General features: G+C 41.3%; 1 protein-coding gene across 1 annotated transcript; it reads right to left on the minus strand.

Annotated features, from left to right (window-relative positions):
* Nucleotides 1–642: 642 nt before the first annotated feature.
* On the minus strand, nt 643–17,118 carry dstyk (dual serine/threonine and tyrosine protein kinase). The gene is made up of 14 exons (XM_061070436.1): nt 16,136–17,118; nt 14,321–14,730; nt 9,618–10,124; nt 8,872–9,067; nt 7,767–8,005; nt 7,353–7,436; nt 7,073–7,249; nt 4,804–4,933; nt 4,097–4,253; nt 3,545–3,677; nt 3,296–3,409; nt 2,453–2,567; nt 2,120–2,254; nt 643–1,261 (listed from the first exon to the last, which is right to left on the minus strand). The coding sequence occupies exons 1-14, from the start codon at nt 16,335–16,337 to the stop codon at nt 1,080–1,082; spliced, it is 2,781 nt and encodes a 926-aa protein (XP_060926419.1). The 5' UTR covers nt 16,338–17,118; the 3' UTR covers nt 643–1,079.
* Nucleotides 17,119–17,293: the final 175 nt, after the last annotated feature.

Below are 17,293 nucleotides of genomic sequence, written 5' to 3' on the forward strand. Positions count from 1 at the left end.
ACTTCCCCGTGTCCTGTGGATCATTACCACCTCATGTATCTATTCTGTTGAAGAAATTAAAAACACAGTTCTCTCGAATAAGCCTCAGGGCTAATGCTACAAATATTTCACTTTCATTACTGACTCAGCAAATTCTTAACTGAGTAATGAGTGTCAGCACTGGATATTACGGCAGAAAAAATAAAATCTCTTATACTGTGGAGGGAACAAATTATCCTGCCAATTAGAGACGTATGATTTACTGAGATACACACGTTCCATTTCAAGAACTTATGTTAATAATTTAACGTTCTTAAAGTTTTTATTTCCAATGTGTGGTCGACCCACACAAAGGGTTTGTTAGAAGTTAAAATTTAGAAAAGCGGGGGGGGGGGGCGGGGAACACATTTAACACAAATTTGTTTATTTTATCTATTAACTTTGATCTAATGTTTGCCTTTTTTCAATTGGGGATTCCTAAAATTTTTTTTTTGTTCAGGTCTCTAAAGGTTACTGAGATAAAAACAAGAGAGGAAGAAGTCACTCACTGCTAAACGGCTCACATCCAGGGACACTGCTTCATTTTACATGATCCTGTTAAATGTTCCTAACAAGAAAAACTCTGCAGTGATAACTCAACAGTAGCTTGTGTAATTTGTTGTAACAGATCATTTTATTAAAAAAAATGTATTGTATAGGTGCAGGAATGTTTAAATACAATCTAAAATTATTCTTTTATATATTTATATTTTTTTCACAACACTGGGACTGGACTACTTTTTAAAACAATTTGCATCTAGTTACAATCCTATGACCAAGTAGCAGTTAGCACGGAAGGTATGACAAAAGCATAGTGTAGAGTTTGTATACAAATACACACTGCACAAACAATAAAACACACAGATCTGCAAACTTCTGGTTTGTACCACCTCCTCATAAATAATGTAAATTCAACAACAACGACGTGAACAAGGAGGATGTTTGTCATTGGTCACCTGCACAACAGAAGTTATCTGTTCAGGTCTTCATAAATACAACAAAAATACTTTTTTTCTGAACAAAATCCCTATCACACACACGTTAGTTTGTCTTGAGTGTTTTCAGTTCGAGTCGTCCAGACCGCTGCGCTTCTGTTCCGAGCCGCAGAGCCGGACCATGATGCTCTGCAGGCTGGGCTCCACGAGACCGAGCATTGGCCTCAGGGAGGGGTCCCCGTTCCAGCAGGCCTCCATCAGCTGCCAGCACTCCTCGTCGAAACTGGACAGCCGCTCTGGTCGAGCACCTGGAGACGACACAGTCAACGTCAGGGCCTCACTTTGTAGGCTGACCCGATTTCACATTTGTATATACATGTCTGCCAACCCCGGGCAGATTGTGTCTGAGGCTGTGATATAACACTCATGTCTGTTATGAGGATTAATCCCCTGACCTGGTTTGGTTATTTCAAATAAACTTTGGAGTGGACCAAATAACAGACACACCTCTATTGAATGTGTCAGTGTAAAAGTTCAGCGGTTTTCCACATTAGCCAGAGAAAGAAAACCAGTGAAAACTGCAGAGTTTCACTATAAGCTGGTTTGTTACTATTCCGTTAGTGTTCATTACACAAGAGACAGGTGTAACTATCTGAGACTCCAGAAAATATAAACAAACACATTAAAGGCTTTAAAGTTTGACTGGAAATCAATTCCTCCATTTGAGTCCACTGATGATTTAGAGTCATGTTTACAACTTTTGATTAATTTGTCTGTTTAACATCAACCAGACCAGAACTGAAAGGCCACAATGTAAAGTATGTTTACAGGTGTGAATAAAACCTTAGTGTTGTTGCAATACACTGTGCTCTCCCTGTATACAGTACATTACAATATACCAACAATACACCTTTTCTGGTTTAGAGAAATAATTCTCATGTCTGTCATATATGTCTATTTATTGAATATGTGTTTTTTTGACATGAGTAATATCTGTTAATACCTATGGTTAATACCCTGTTTATTAATTCTGTTTTGCTTTTATAACTACTTAGGAAATTCGAAATTACATTTGTATGCAATGTTTGCATGCAATGTAATTTTGTTCTCCTGTGCACCCATCTCTCGTGTGTGGTCTGAATGACAATAAAATGAATCTTGGATACCTTTTTTAACATTGGTCCAGAGCTGGTCCTTGCTGGAGCACTTCTCAAAGGCTTCTGGGAGTTTTACTGATCCGGTGCAGAGGTACCAGAACAGGATCCCGAAGGCGTAGACGTCCACAGAGTTATCATACTTTCCTGTCAGAAAAAGAACAGTTGGGTGTAAAGATGTAAAGAGACCTACAGGTTGTGTAACAGGGTTTCACCTCTTAAGAAAATAAGAAGGAATGTGACAGAAACATTTTTCAGCCACTGGCTGTTGTTTTTCACACAGTTCTGACCAATTGAATAGTTTGTCCCTCAGGAGCAGCTTCATGATGTGATTAGGGCTCGTACCTGTAAATAGCTCTGGAGCCATGTGGATGGGCGTTCCTACGATGCTCCCAGACATCATGGCCTCTGGTTTACAGAAGCCAAGGTCTGTGATCTTTGCACGGTTTTGTTTGTCCAGCTAGAAGAAAGAGAGATAAAGAGAGGATAGTTTGTTTGGTCAGGTAGAAAAGAAAACAATATCACATCAGTGTATTTAATCGAAAAGATGCTGTGAGAGCAGCCTTTCATAAACAAAGAAAACACTAAAGTATGTCTTCATGCTACTGAACAGTTAATGGTGAGCACAGCATTTAATGTGTTTTATTTCTACTTTTCAGATAATGGAAACTATTATATAATAATTATTTTATAAATTATCTACCAACTTTAATTTCTGATAAACTTTGGTGAGAAATAGAGCTTGCTGAAACCATGCTATATTTAGGGGGTGAATCCAAGAATATTTTTTCATTTTCTGTAACATTGTGTGTTTGAGTTTTTCTATATTTTCATTGTTTTCTCAGTTAATAATTCATGGGTCTTGTTTTTTCTTAATCTTGCATAGCTAGGGGACTGATATCTATGTGTGTGGGCCTCATAAATTAAAATGTGGTATCTTCAGGGGACGGTTGGACCATTCTAGTTAGACATTGGCAGTTAATTCACAAAAATACACAAATAAGAGCAATACATTTTATACTGAACTAATAAACATTGGGTTTTTCTACAGCTTCTGATACACCAGTGTATAGAGCATCCCTCCAATCACTCATGAAGTATTGTGATGCGACCATTACATCTGGGAAGCATTCAGAAACCCTCCACAGTGACACACTCCATAAGTGTGGTCCACTCTTAGTTACTTACCAGAACATTTTTTAGCTTTATGTCTCTGTGCAGGAGACCTTGACTGTGCAGGAAGCGGATCCCCTCCACCACATCCAGTGCGATCTGAAGTCTGTCCTTCATCGATAAACCCGCCTGACACATATGAACCGGGACAACATGTTAAATTAAACCAGAGGTGGCAGAGTGAGAGATGAAAGATAATAAAACTTTAATGAAACATTAATAGATTTCCTTTCCTATCTACTTGCAACCTTCCTATCAACTCACCTTCAGGCCTGTGTAGAGGTCTCTATGCAGCCGCTCCATGATGAGCAGCACAGCGATGCTGGAGCCGCCTCCGTAGGTGTGATCGATCACTGAGCCGTGCAGGTCGACGAGCCGCTCATGCTTCGGCAAAGTCCTGAAGCAACACACACACACCCAAGTCTTGTTTGTCCACATTGAGGCAGGCACAGCGTAGCTTTACAATGAGCTGCATTATGCCAGCTGGAACAGACGAGGTTTTATAAGACACATCTGCTGTTTGCAGCTTCAAGGCTTTAATACTCAAGCTAAATTTATAGATTGCTTGGAGCTTGATCTTAATAAGAAAGCAACTGTCATGTCCAATAAAAAGACCACTCTTGAAAACTGCAGCCTCTTCTTAAGACTTTTGAAAATTGTCCACGTTAACCTGGGAGTCAGTTAAATGCTCCACCATCTTAGAGGAGCATTGAGCTTCACGCCCGCAGCGTAGTGGGGAATTGCAATGACTTTGATACATAGTATTTCTGCTGAGCAGCAATTGTTCCTCTTGTGTGCGATGATGTTTAAACTCACCTCGTGTAGTGAAATTCTAAAGCCAGGTCATTCCAGTGTTTATCGTCAGGTGGCACCACAGACTTTAAAGCACACGGGTAGCGTCCTCCCCAGCTGTCACAAAAGTACACAACTCCGTACTGGCCCCGACCCAACTCTCGCCCAAGCTTAGGCTTACCTGTGAGAATAAATAAAGATTTAACCTCAAAGTCATCTCTCAATTTCTCTATAAATTATATTTTCTTACACAAATGCTTGTTATTACTTCAATCTGCAGCATCATGTATCAACAGAGTTTGTCACTGTCACAAGTTTCTCTGTGCTCCCGTCAAACATGAGTTTAATACTTTACAAAGAAATACGAGATGTAATGATATCAGTGTCAAAAATTACCACGTTCATGAGATACACTTTACAACGATGTTATTTTCTAGACTGTGTTATGAATAATGCAATTGTTTTCATCTTGACAGAGCAAAATTCACTATAGTTGCAAGAGATGGAAGTTGGGAGAATAGAACTATATGCAACTATTTCATTTGCGTTGTCACCCCACCTTTACATAGCAGGTTGGTCTCAGAACCCAACCTATTCATCGTTTGACAGGCGGTTACGTCTTTGCTCATGTGAATAGAATTTATTAGATGGTAGGCGGTCACGTCTCTATGAACACTGACTATAGTTTTGTCTGTAAGTGTTAACAAAGGGAGGATTTGGCGATGACTCACCGTGCAGCAGAACATCCCGTAGGGAGCGGCTCTCCAGAGACAGGCGGGCCAACCGAGGGGCGTGGTCCTTCCTCACGCGCAGCCACAGGTCCTCGGTTCGCTCCAGACGCCCTGTATGACCCTCCTCCAGCTGCGGACATAAGGCAGCACATGGTCAGCATAAAGAGCTGTTTCTACATGACCAGTGTCTGTCGTTACATTATAGGCATTTTTAAGACGACTTATCCCCGTGGTGTGCCTTACTGTTAATTCAATCCTTTCTTGTAGTAAAAAGGTTGCCAGAGGCTGAGATTTCATTTTTAAATGTGCAAGTGTGGCTCCATTACTTGAAAACACTCGCACACACACACACACACGCACACGCACACGCACACGCACACGCACACACACACACACACACACACACACACACACACACACACACACACACACACTTCAGTCAAAGCATATGGATGCCACATGCTTCAATGAACTATGTAGTTCTGCAAAATAAAAAATGGCAACCTATCACTCTGACATGTGAACTATGAAGACTCTTGCACGATCTTGAAGTTCCTTAGCTGTGACTAAGTTAACATAAAAGTTAAGGCAGCTTGTTGCACCTTCAGCCAATCAGAAGTCAGAGCTGGTAGCAGCCAGTATTGGTCCAAATTATTTAATAATAATGCAAATTAAAATGAAAGATTTTTATCCCTCAGAACATCAAATACAGAGAAATAAATAATATTCAACTACTTCTGCTACATAAATGATTAACAGCATATTTTTTAATCAGTACTTGTTCCATCTACTTTTGTCGTCTCGTCTTTGAACTACATAATTCAAACTACAGGTCATCTGCCTTGACCTCTGGGTCAGTGTCGTCATTTGTCAAGATGATATTCAAATGCACAGCTCTGGACACACTGTTTTTCCACAGTAGATTTATGACTGTCTTTGTCAATATTTTCGTAAACTCCCTCCAAGAGGTGAATTCCTGTTTGCTTTTTGCACAGCTTAACTGACAACATGAGAACAGACTTTTTCTCATGTGACTTTCACACTGTACTTTAGTTTGCGTCATCATGTACGCTGCCTTGATTGTACTTTATATATTAATCTATATGTTAACATTGTCTTAAAAAAGAAGCAAAACAGGGTCCGGGAATTTGACCTGAAGTAGTTTGTGACCATATAAAAACCATTAAAAGATTGGGTGCTCATGGTGTGATCATATATAGTCCTCTGATAATTCAGTTCATGCATTCACACTTCATCAATCACAACAGCTCCTCCATGTCATCCTGACACTGACATACTAACGGCCAGAGTTTTCATCTCTATAATTACTAGAACATTGATTATTCCGGTATTTCCATCATGATAGACAGAAAATCCTTTTGTTATTAGGATAAAATGTAAGAATTTGTGAGCGTGAAGACGTAGTGAGTGATGTGATCCACACAATCATGTGAGGATTATCATCAGAGCAATTTAACTGAATCTGATTTGTTAGGGACTTCATGGACGGCGTACCAGCTATTTGCACGATGGTGAAGCAATTAAAGTGAAGAGAAATGAATTAAACTGAACCACGAGATGTGCAGGGCCTGAAGCGACAGCCACACTTCGTTAACGCCTGACGTACATACTTCTCCAGAGCTCTCAAACATCCACGACGCTTGCTTATTGGATCATACCATTCCAGAGTCCACCTCATCGTCGATCAAAGCAAACATAAGTGTGGATGCAGCCGTAGTGAATTTAGTTGCAACACTCAGATATCAGTTCCCTAAATGTGCCTGATTTCAAGTGAATTATTACCTGGGAAATCAGTGGAAATGTCAAAATATGCACGACATGAAAATGTTGAGGAAACTGATTTTTAAAAAGCCTTGGTCCTCATCCTGATCCAGATTTGCATACTGAATCTGGACATCAAGTTTTTTGTTAATCTATCCAGAAGTGTTTGCATAATCTTGCTTAAAAACAAACAAAACAATAACCAAAGTTACATTTAAAACATATAAAATATTTATACTGCCAGCTATTTATTTATTTTTCTTTGATTGAAACACCAAGAATGCTTACTACTGGACACTCTAATCTTCACTGAGCCATCTCAACTTTGTGGTTCATCTCATTAAAGCGTTTTATGGCAGTGGAGACAACCATCACTTCTTTCATTTGTCATTATAATAGTAATTGATAATCTGTAAACAAGGATAGTGTGTTGAAAGAGAGGAGGAATTTAAGAAATAAAAACAGTAAAAGGAGATTGAAAGTAAACCTGGCGCAGTGATGCTGCAAAGGCCTCATGGGAACTGTTGAGGCGAGTCCTGAATTGGGAGCAGATGCTTCGGGCCAGTTTGGCAGCACTGAGGCTTTCTATGGCGTCCTGGGCCACTTTCCGCTTCCACTCTGGAGTGATGGCAGGAGGGTTCACAAATGTTATCCTGTGGATTATCTGAGAGGGAGACACAAGGTTAGATGATAAAACACATTCTTTAGAAAGTCTCCATTCAGCAAACATTTAAAAACTCCTTCTACAGAATGTTTGAGGCAAAGACCTGTTTGATTTGTTCCCAGACGAATCGTGTGACAGAGGATCCTGAATGAAAGGTGACCTCCACATGATAGGCAGCATTTAATAACTGTGACAGATAAGAAAAACAACACTGTAAATATGGAGATGTAAGTACATTTTTATATCTTAGTCTAGAAGCCAGATGAAATGTTCAACACATAAACTAGTTTCTAACTCAAACTCTGGTCCCTGTGTTTTCCCTGTAAAAATCTAAATCCTGTGTTTGCTGACATGAGTCAAATTTGAGTTCTGTCTCCAGCTTCATCTCCTTAGAATCACCATTATTATAAAACAAAAAACCTTACTGCAGTGATTAACACAAAACAAAATAATACAGTGATACTGCTCACATTTCAACACCTTGCACACCACATAAGCTTCCAGTTTGTCTGCCCACCTGGTTGAGTTGATTGGAGGTGACATTGTGAACATAGGAGTCCATGTTTGACTTTTCAAGACTGTTGAGGCATCGTTCCAGAGTTCCTACGAAGCTCTCCCTCAGATAATCCACAGAGCTGATCAGCTTATTCGCCACAGCCTGATTCAAACGGACCACTATCAGCTCCTGGATCTGGTGGATGCAAGATTTGATCTCCTTGGACGTAACAGGCTCTCCATTCGTTGTTACAATGATGTCTGCAGTTGAAAGGAATTTGTCAACTATGGTGGTAATAATTACAACAGAAATGATTGATTATGACTGTAACAAATTTTAGATTTGTAGTAATAAAGCTTATTTAGCTTATAACAAGTTTGTTCTTATTCAATGTATTTTATGAAATGTGTGAATATCAACTATGTAAATCGTACAATGCAAGAGAAATTATTATTTTCCATTAAAAGGTTTCCTATGGAAACCAAAGTTATGAAGAATAAAGGTGTGTGTTGTTCAGGTACAGGTTGTAAAGACCCTTGATACAGATCTGTGACTTGTGGTTTTCAGCAATATAAACATATTTGTCTTGCCTTTAAATTGTGGGCTGGTAATAATGGAAAAGCTAGCTGTGACTCGCTCGCTAACTTCCAGCATCTTATAAGGTTCCTATTAAATGGTTGCGGGGCCACAGACACTGACTTTTGTTCTTAATAAAAGCCCTGACTCTGAAGAGTCTTGAGTCTGGGTACCAAGCTTCAGCCATCTTCTTCAATAGACGCATAATACAGAAGGAACCCTTTCTAATAAACTTGAAGATGTAAGGGCAATATAAATCAGGCACATGTGGTTGTCATTTAGTCATCAAATAGGGAACCAATGAATCAAATTTAATGGATTCTATACAGTTTAAGGGAAATTACATTTCCAAATATGTAAAACATGCAACTTGATGACATGTTTCCAGTTCCAATTAACACTATTGTGAAGACAGGTTTGAAACATAATTTAGTATATCTCAAAAGTAGAAATTATGATCCGTAGAACTGCTATAATTATATATCAAACAGGGGCTGTTTATGTGAAGCCAAATCAAATCATGTCTTTTACTAAACAAGTCCTCACTAACCTGTAAACTCCAGGTTGGCGGCGTCCTCCAGTAGCTGCTCCTTCATGCTGCCGAGTGTCTCCACAATCATCTCCTTCATCTCCTCCTGTTTGCGGTTAGCAATGGCCATAAGGGAGGTGAACAGTTCAGCCTCTTTCTCACGAGTGTACTCCAGCCTGCGTGGTGTTATCTGCAGGTCCCTCTGCATGTCAAAGGCCTGCGAGGAAGCGGAGCAGAAAGGACACATGGTCTCTTGAGCCATTTTCATGACCTGTGGCTAAAATCAGGAGAATTGGCTACAGAGTTTTGCAGCAGTTTGCCTTTCACACATGCACAACACAGCGAGGGGGTTCTCTCCACAGATGTGTTCACAACAGTGACAAATCCTCTGCTTAGTTCAGGCGAGAGGTGGTGCAGCCAGCAGAGGCAGGAAGTGACATATTAACTCCACTGCGGAGATCATGTGATTTAATTTACAACACACAGATAACAGCGTCAGCTTTTATCACCAAAAACTTGGTCTTGACATCTTCTTAGTTTTTTTCTATTTGTATGCCTCCTCTTATTCATTAGGAGATATTCTTTTTCTCCATTTTTTCATCGGTTGCACATTAGAAGCCCAATCAACCCCAGCCTTGGTGATTTGTTTTTGGGAGGGGAAGCAGACTGAGACCAAGCATTGGCAGTAACAACTGTCACATGACTCCAAAACAGTAAAACAATCACATTATACAGATGATCAGAGCTAAGAGGCATCGTCCTCTGACCTGGTTGATGAAAAGATCGAGACATCGACAATGTAACCCGTTAAGCAGACTGGCAGCCTCCACTTGCTGGTTTTGAAGCACTTGGCGAGTGAATGGCACCACCAACCGATGCAGTCTTTCGAAACCCTCGCCCAGCGTGCTTTGGGGCTTGGCACCTGGGGCAGACACCTGTGTAGGGGCACCACAGGTGCAGTTTGCTGACGGGCTACTGAGGAACCCGAGGGACAGCAGCTGCTTGTGGAGGGCACTCTTCTCTTTGTCTTTCTCCTTCTCTGCATGGCGGCCAGGTTCTGGGGAGGCTGCTGGAATGGTGTGAGGGATACGAATAAAACAGACGGGAAAGGAGAGCAGCTCTTTGACCTTCCAGAGCTCAGCCACCTGCTCTGTAGTAAGGGAGTCCTGGTTGATGGCGTAGAGTATGATGGGGATCACACTGCGAGTGCAGTCTTCCAGGGCCTCTTCAATGGGCTGGACACTTGGACAAGGCACCACCATGACCTTTGCTTCCTGTAGACAAACAACAAAAAAGGTAAAAAAAAAAAATTACAGGCGATTATTAGTAAATGCGGTTCCATAAAAAAATGTATTCTCCCTGATTAATTTGCACCGAGTGAAATCTAAGAAAGATATTACTGGATTTATATGAGTTCTGCGTTGATGCCACTGAATCAAAAGTAATTAAGTTAAATGGAATTTTAATGGTCATACTCTAAAAGGTTGCAGGAGTTGTCAAGAAGATGAGGAGCAGAAAGACAAGGTGACTTGGGTGCTCATGTCAATATCAGTATTAATGAGTTAAAACAATTACGTTAGCAATGCATCCGCAACAAAATAAATCTGAACTAAAATCCGAACATCCGAAATAAAACTTAAAACAAACTTTTCTCATTGATTCTTAACTGCAAACATAAACATCTGTTCTGATGTGTCAGTGAAAGGCTCATATCGGCTCTTTTTATCGGTTGCTAAGTTTGCTGCACAATAGAGGAAAACATGTCAATGTTGCGTTCAGAGCTCGTTTCAGATCAGAAAATCTGTTGTTATATAATCAGTTATAGTTCGACAAATCTGTAGAAATAATCAGATTTACACATCAAATGTATTTTAGATTTAGCAATTTAGAAATTACTCTTTTATGTCTTGACAAAACGACAATGTGCAGAGGACCACATCCTAACAGCAAAATTATGACTCCAATTATATAAAGTGTTCAGGCAATTGGGAGCACAGTTTTCAAACCTATTTATGCCAGTGCAGGAGGGAAGAAAAATAAATACACACGTATCACATGCTCCTTCTATTTCTGCACACATACTGACACAAAAATATTTGTGGTGGTCTTGGGAATTCTTGTGACAGGGGAGAAAATGACAGAAGTAAAAAAAACTTTGCTCTATACCCTGATAAATAAAACATTAACAAAAACAGACTCTCATAGGGCTTGGGAGAGAGACCATGACTGGGAGAGAGACCATGACAGGGAAAAAGTCAGCCAGAGAAATGACCAGCAGCTGCACAAAGGAGACAGTCAGTCCTGTCTCCAAGAAACAAGAGCAGAGCCCATCTGAGCAGTGTCATTGGAACAAAGATAGACTGCAAACATTGGTTCACAGCCAGTCAAAATCAATGCAATGTTTGAATTGCCCTACTGCAGACCATTCCAAACAAAAACACTAAGGAGAATATCCATTGGCTATTTTGATTTTGCTATTTTGTTTTTCGTCCGGCTTTTAAACGTGTCACTATGAGCTAGCATTACGCTATCGTCTGACCCAGTTAGGTTCCAGTTTTCTTCTATTAGCATATTTATAGGGTGGCTACTGACAGAAATCCTGTTGTTGGCCACATCAATATCTCAGTGAAATAGTGCAATCTGGGAGCCCTTTCAAACTTAATTAAGACAGAATGATGCGAGTGATTCTGGCCTTTGTTTTGATAACAAGGTAAAGACGGTTGTTCGCTCCTGCTTCTTCCAACTTTCTGATGCCTTGACCCAGATTCAGATTTTTTTTATTGATGTTAAATCTAGGGCAGGGGAATAAAACAATATCAATAATTATCTCAATGCAATTTTCATCAATATACATTGTGTAAGCACAGCGAGGAGGTATTACACGTAATTGGTGAACCTCAAATTAGTAAAATGTTTAATAAACAATCTGATAAATGTTTTTCTGTTGTATTTTAGGCCATATTGTCCAACCCTATCTCTTCTTAAAACTTTCTATTAGAAAAACAAACAAATATCTGTGTTATTTTAATTGATTTTATTTAAATGTTGTTCTTAATCCTTTTGTGAAACATGTTATTTTTGTCCAGAGCTGCGCTTCACAAATGAAGCTCATCCATACTTCTATAGCTATAACATCACAGCTCTTTGTTAACATGCAGACTGTTGTGAATTCTCGGAGCCCTGGCAATGAACAGAACAGAATACCTCAAAGAATTTTAGAAACGTGGCGATAGATTAGCACCCTATAGTCCCTCGTGGTCACTACGAGGTTAAGTGGGTAACTCTGGGATGAAGAGAAGCTAATTAGCCACTTGGTTCTCATCTGCTGGCCCCTAAAGCAGAGGGCTGTGATTATAGCAGCAGAGTGTGAATACCACAGTGAGCAGAGAGATTCTGTGGCTTCATCTTACCTCGACACCCTAATCCCTTATCCCTTCAGCAAAGAATGGAGGCTTTAGTTTATTAATTAGCTGATAAAAATGTTCAGATCCACAACCATAAATGTTAGGAGGAAATGATCACTTGAACTGTGGATTGAGGAGCATGGGCAAAAAGTAAAAACATCAATTCAAGCTCACACTTCTTAATCTATTATAAATATGTGATAATACAAACATTCATCTCTGAGGTCCCCTGAAGTTTCACAAACCTTTTGCCTGAATTACACTACAAGAGGTCCACAACTTTCAGTCACACATGAAAACTAGAATGTCACTCAGTAGAGCATTTTCCTCCTCATAGATATCAGTCCCTCTAAAGTGAATGTTTTTTTCGTCAATATCCATGAGTTATTCCCGGGCAAAACTGTGACAATGTTGAAAAACTCACAATGTTAAAGAATAAGAAGAAGACCCACAATGAGCTATTCCCTGACCTACCCCCTACCCCTGCATCCTTCCATTAAGTTTCGTGGAAAAATGTGTGTATTTGTCTCACAAACAAATAATCACACAGACAGGGGAGAAAACATAACCTCCTTGGCGGAGGTAATGAACAGGAGTGTAATAACTGTCTTTAATACCACTATTGTTACAGACTACTCTTTCTGTTTTTAACCTTTGATTTCATGAGATAAGATAAGCTATAACATAAGTTAACTATTTAAACCTACTATTTGGCAATATGGACAAACTAATGCAAAATCCATATTCTTCATTTTACCAAACAATGTTAAAATGTAGTAACACAATGAAATATCACAATAAACATGCGTTATATGAACACTGATTTTGTTACATTTGTAACCAAATCTACAACATTGATCAAACGTTTATAAGCATGATGAGAGCAAAATATCTGTTTTAAAAAGCTATGAGCAAGCTTTTTCTATTAGCACAGCTCACCGCTGCTATTCAAAAATAAAAATATACAAATGTTGTGACAGAGGGAAAAACAAAGAGTCCCTAAAATTCCAATGTAACTATGGCAACTTCATCACAAAAATGGTTTTGGGATTTTACGTACATGTCCCAGTCATGTGAATTGCACCAGACCAGTGGCATTACGTAAGAGGGCTCGGAGGATGGGCTGCCCTGAGGCAGAGCTAGGCCTAGTTTCTGGGGCTGTGTGATGCTCTGTGAGGGGCCTTGGTCTAAAGGATTAGGGACTAATTTCCACGTGTTGCACATGATAAGGAATGACTACAATCCTTACACCATGTTAAATCAATTCCCTCCCACAAGACTTTCAGGTCGCACTGGCTAAAAACCAACATGACTGAAACACTGTGTCCTACAACTCTTTCAAAAATTATTTTTCCATGGACCTTTCTACAAAAAATAAATGCGTGAATGCAACAGGCTGGTTCAAGCCAGAGACAATGATGAAATTCATCTTTCCGTTTGTGCGGGGGCTACAAGAGGAAATACCACCACGCAGAAAATAAACACACTCCTAGGGCCGGGCCATGTGATTGAAATCAGTGTCGTAAATTAAAAGAGACTTTTTTTCCATTCTGTTGTCCAGCACAACACAACATGACTTTCACATGTAATCTGCAAAACTTACATAACTTACATAGTAGACTTTTTTCAAGTATACTATTATAACTGTTCCAAATTATTTTTATTTATCTATAGGAGTTGAACCTGCTAATTTCAGTAAGTGATACCATGGGTAACACACACGCCATATTTGAGCAGGAAAACTACAAATGAGGTGATACCAACATATAAATTCACCAATTGGATTTTGTTGATGCTTTTAATGGATTTCTGCCTAAAAACTACAACACCAAGCTTCTGCCTAGTCTCACCTTCATTTTAAATCTTCTTCCAAAACTACTGCAGTGAGCAACATGACCGTATCATCCACCTCTAGGCAGTCTGAGTAAATGTATCAATGCTCATGAGAAGGAAACAAACCAATGGCCGTCAGGACCAATACAACAGAGCTGAATGTCGACTCCTTTTTTAAACCATGATGGTTTTGCGAGAGAAGATTTACAATGATTACTTTGTATGAGGCCTACCTGTAGCAGTGGGTGGTGCAGGGTGATCTCTAGCTCTGCCAGCCTGTGTGCTGGGTCCTCACACTCCTCATGGATCTCCAGGTCCTCCCTTGGAACTGTATCCCAGCGGCCACAGTTCGCTGCCAATTGGTGTACCAGTTCATACTGGCCGGGCAGAGCCAAGCTGAGCCGTGTCTGTCTCCCATGGGTAAAACACAGCTTTCGCCTCTTGCAGACAGTGCCCTGGACTCCTTCACAAGCCTCCCCGGCCTCGGGGCCCAGCGGTAGCAGCCTCTCCCCCAGGAGGCAATTGAGCAGCTGGTAGCGGGCGGTACAGTCCTGGCCCAGTACCAGGATGTACGGGGTAGCGCCGACTGTGTTGCGTAAAAACTCTTCCTCATGGCTCGGGAAGGAGATGCAGCTAAACTGGCCTGAAAAAAATGAGGTACAGGATGTTAAGATGGAGACTGTGGTTATTTAGAATTGAATCAGTAACCCTAAAGAAAGGCTATTCACCCCTGGAATGCTTAGTCAGCAGAAATATGGTCTTAAAGGAATGAACATTATCCTTTGTATCTGAACCTGACTCTCAAAATACACAGTGGCCCACTGTTCAAAAATAGCAGCATTAAAACGTAATAAATGTGATATTCCATTGGTTCTCATTTTCCTGATCTGGCTCTGAGATGTGGAACAAACACAGAACAACCAACTCCCCCTGACTGTGGCAGGGTATCAGACACACTCCTCAGTGATGCTGAGTCACTGCCTCCTCAGTTATAAAACAAGAGGAGGAGAAAGCATCGATGACCTACTTCATATTCACACACCAGGGTCTTTCTTTCTGACATACGTTTGGTTTTACTGCAACTCTAATCTAATCCACCTACTGACCTGACATGACACGTTACAGCACATTGTCTCGGAGCAACCTGTGCCGAGCGTTGGATGCGTGTCAGTGGACAGACTGTGCTGAACAGGCGGTCAGTGGAGACCTGTGCATGATCTCTACAACAATACACATCCAACCATATTCTGAGATCCAGCAGTGTATTTCCTTGTGTATGTGTAACCAAGACTTTTGCAAAACATGTATCTAGTTAGCAGGTGAAGACATGCGTTCGACTTTGCCTATGAAAGGAAGCATTATGGTCCCATTTTTTTCTTAACTACGACTAATCTTCGGCTTAACATTGTTCATTCAACGTTGGGGGAAATCATTTTGACCCCTGTGAGTAGGACACCAGCCCTGGTGGCTTTAGCCTCTCCTGGGGATGTGACGCATTACCAATTTATCTGCATACCATCGGTGCTGTGCGCTTAATCAATGCTATGTAGAATTGAGAATTTAAATCATATGCTGACAAAAAAAAGATGAAAGAGCTGATTAAATGTTTTGAAGAAGAGATGAAAACAAAAACACTTTTAGAAATGAGGTGGTCGCAATGAACAAATGGGATTAAGAAATATGGTCATTTTAAGGTTAACCTAAGCAGTCCATTACACACTAACCCCCATACATACAATTGGTTTGAAAGACCAGAATAAGTGCCTGACAGCCCTCAGCCAGTTAGAGAGTCCAGAACTCTCAGCATATTTGGAGCACTTAGTCAGCTCATGCTTTTGAAAGGGGGCTTAATCTCTTTAGTTTTCCCTAACCCTAATTAATGCATTTTTCTCAGTCTGGGTGTTGGTGGAGAAACCACTTGCCAATGGGCCACCTGTCAGATCTCTCATTATGGGTCACCAGAGAATAAAATATGTAGAGTTTAACCACAGAGACCAAGTCGGTGCAGTTGCATGCAGGTGGATCCAGATGTGTTGTGTCAGACCCACCTGCCTCCAGAGAAGCTGAGTCCGAGCTCATGGTGGATGCACAGACATTGCTGTAGTTTTGCCTGATCTCCCGGAAGAATGCGTTGGTCTCCTTCAGGTTCTTCTTCAGCTGGACGGAGTGCTTGTTGTAGATGTTGCATGTCCTCGTCAGCTCCCGGGACAAAGGGGTCGCTTTCTGCTGCTGCTGCACGTTCCCCTCCATGGTCGAGCTGCTGTTGTGATACACACTGGGTGGGGGGGTGTTGGTGCCAGGAACTGAAAGTCTGAAGTTGTGAGGCTGGAATCAGACCTGGTATCACACCTTCTCTTATCTCTCTCTGTTGATTAGTTCGTAGCCATGTTGGTCCCCATGCTAGGCTAAGCTAACAAATCACAACCCTGCCACTTGGTCCGAACATGTCGTGGACATTAGCTCGTCGGTTGTGTCGGTGACCACGGGCTCTGGGCATCCAGCTTCGTGTTGTTGTGCTGCACAGCTAGCTTAGCTTCACGTCGAGCCACGGCTCGGGGATAAACACGTTGGTTTTATATGAATAATGAGCGAGAAGCAGAGTTTTGTTTTGTTTCGCTTCTTCGTCCTCGTGTGTCTGTTGTTGTTTCTGGTTTCACACCGACGTGCTCACTGACAACAACCGTGCGAAGTGCTACAGACAACAGTAAAGATGGTGCTTCGGCGGCGGACTGACGTGCTAAGTAATCCGTGTGTAGTGGTCCAGATGACTTTAGCGCTGTTAGCCCGAAGACATCCCCGCTCCGTCCTCGCCCTGGCCTGGCACGGCACGCATTTCCTCCTAACTCGGCACCGACAGCCCCGAGCCCGCTTTCACATCCATGCAGCTCCGCGGTGAAGAAGAAGAAGAAGGGACTTCTGTGACAGCTTCGTCTTCCTTGCCAACTTCTGGTCAGAAAAGATGTCGGAGTTTCCCCGGTGAGGCTCCGTGCGAAAGAGACTCTGGTCCAGCCCCAGGAGAGAGAGAGAGAGAGAGAGAGAGAGAGAGAGAAGTGACAGCCGCCCCGCTGAACTGAGCCCGGCCGAGCTGCTTGTTCCTGGGCGGATGAAGATGAAGAGGACGGTCGGTGGTGGTGGTGCAGGACGAGGTGTGTCTGTCCGAGTCGAATCACCTCCCTGAGGCCGTGCAATCAAATCACTGCACAACT

Source organism: Limanda limanda, chromosome 4 (assembly GCF_963576545.1).
Source record: "Limanda limanda chromosome 4, fLimLim1.1, whole genome shotgun sequence".
Lineage (NCBI taxonomy): Eukaryota > Metazoa > Chordata > Actinopteri > Pleuronectiformes > Pleuronectidae > Limanda > Limanda limanda.

What these genes read in the sequence shown, in the direction of transcription:
- dstyk (XM_061070436.1), bottom strand. Translation starts at nt 16,337, where the DNA reads ATGGAGGGGAACGTGCAGCAGCAGCAGAAAGCGACCCCTTTGTCCCGG. An exon ending in TCGATCTTTTCATCAACCAG is followed by an intron (nt 9,068 to 9,617) that starts GTCAGAGGACGA and finishes GCTTCCTCGCAG; the next exon opens with GCCTTTGACATGCAGAGGGA. An exon ending in TTGCAGCATCACTGCGCCAG is followed by an intron (nt 4,934 to 7,072) that starts GTTTACTTTCAA and finishes TTATGTCCGCAG; the next exon opens with CTGGAGGAGGGTCATACAGG.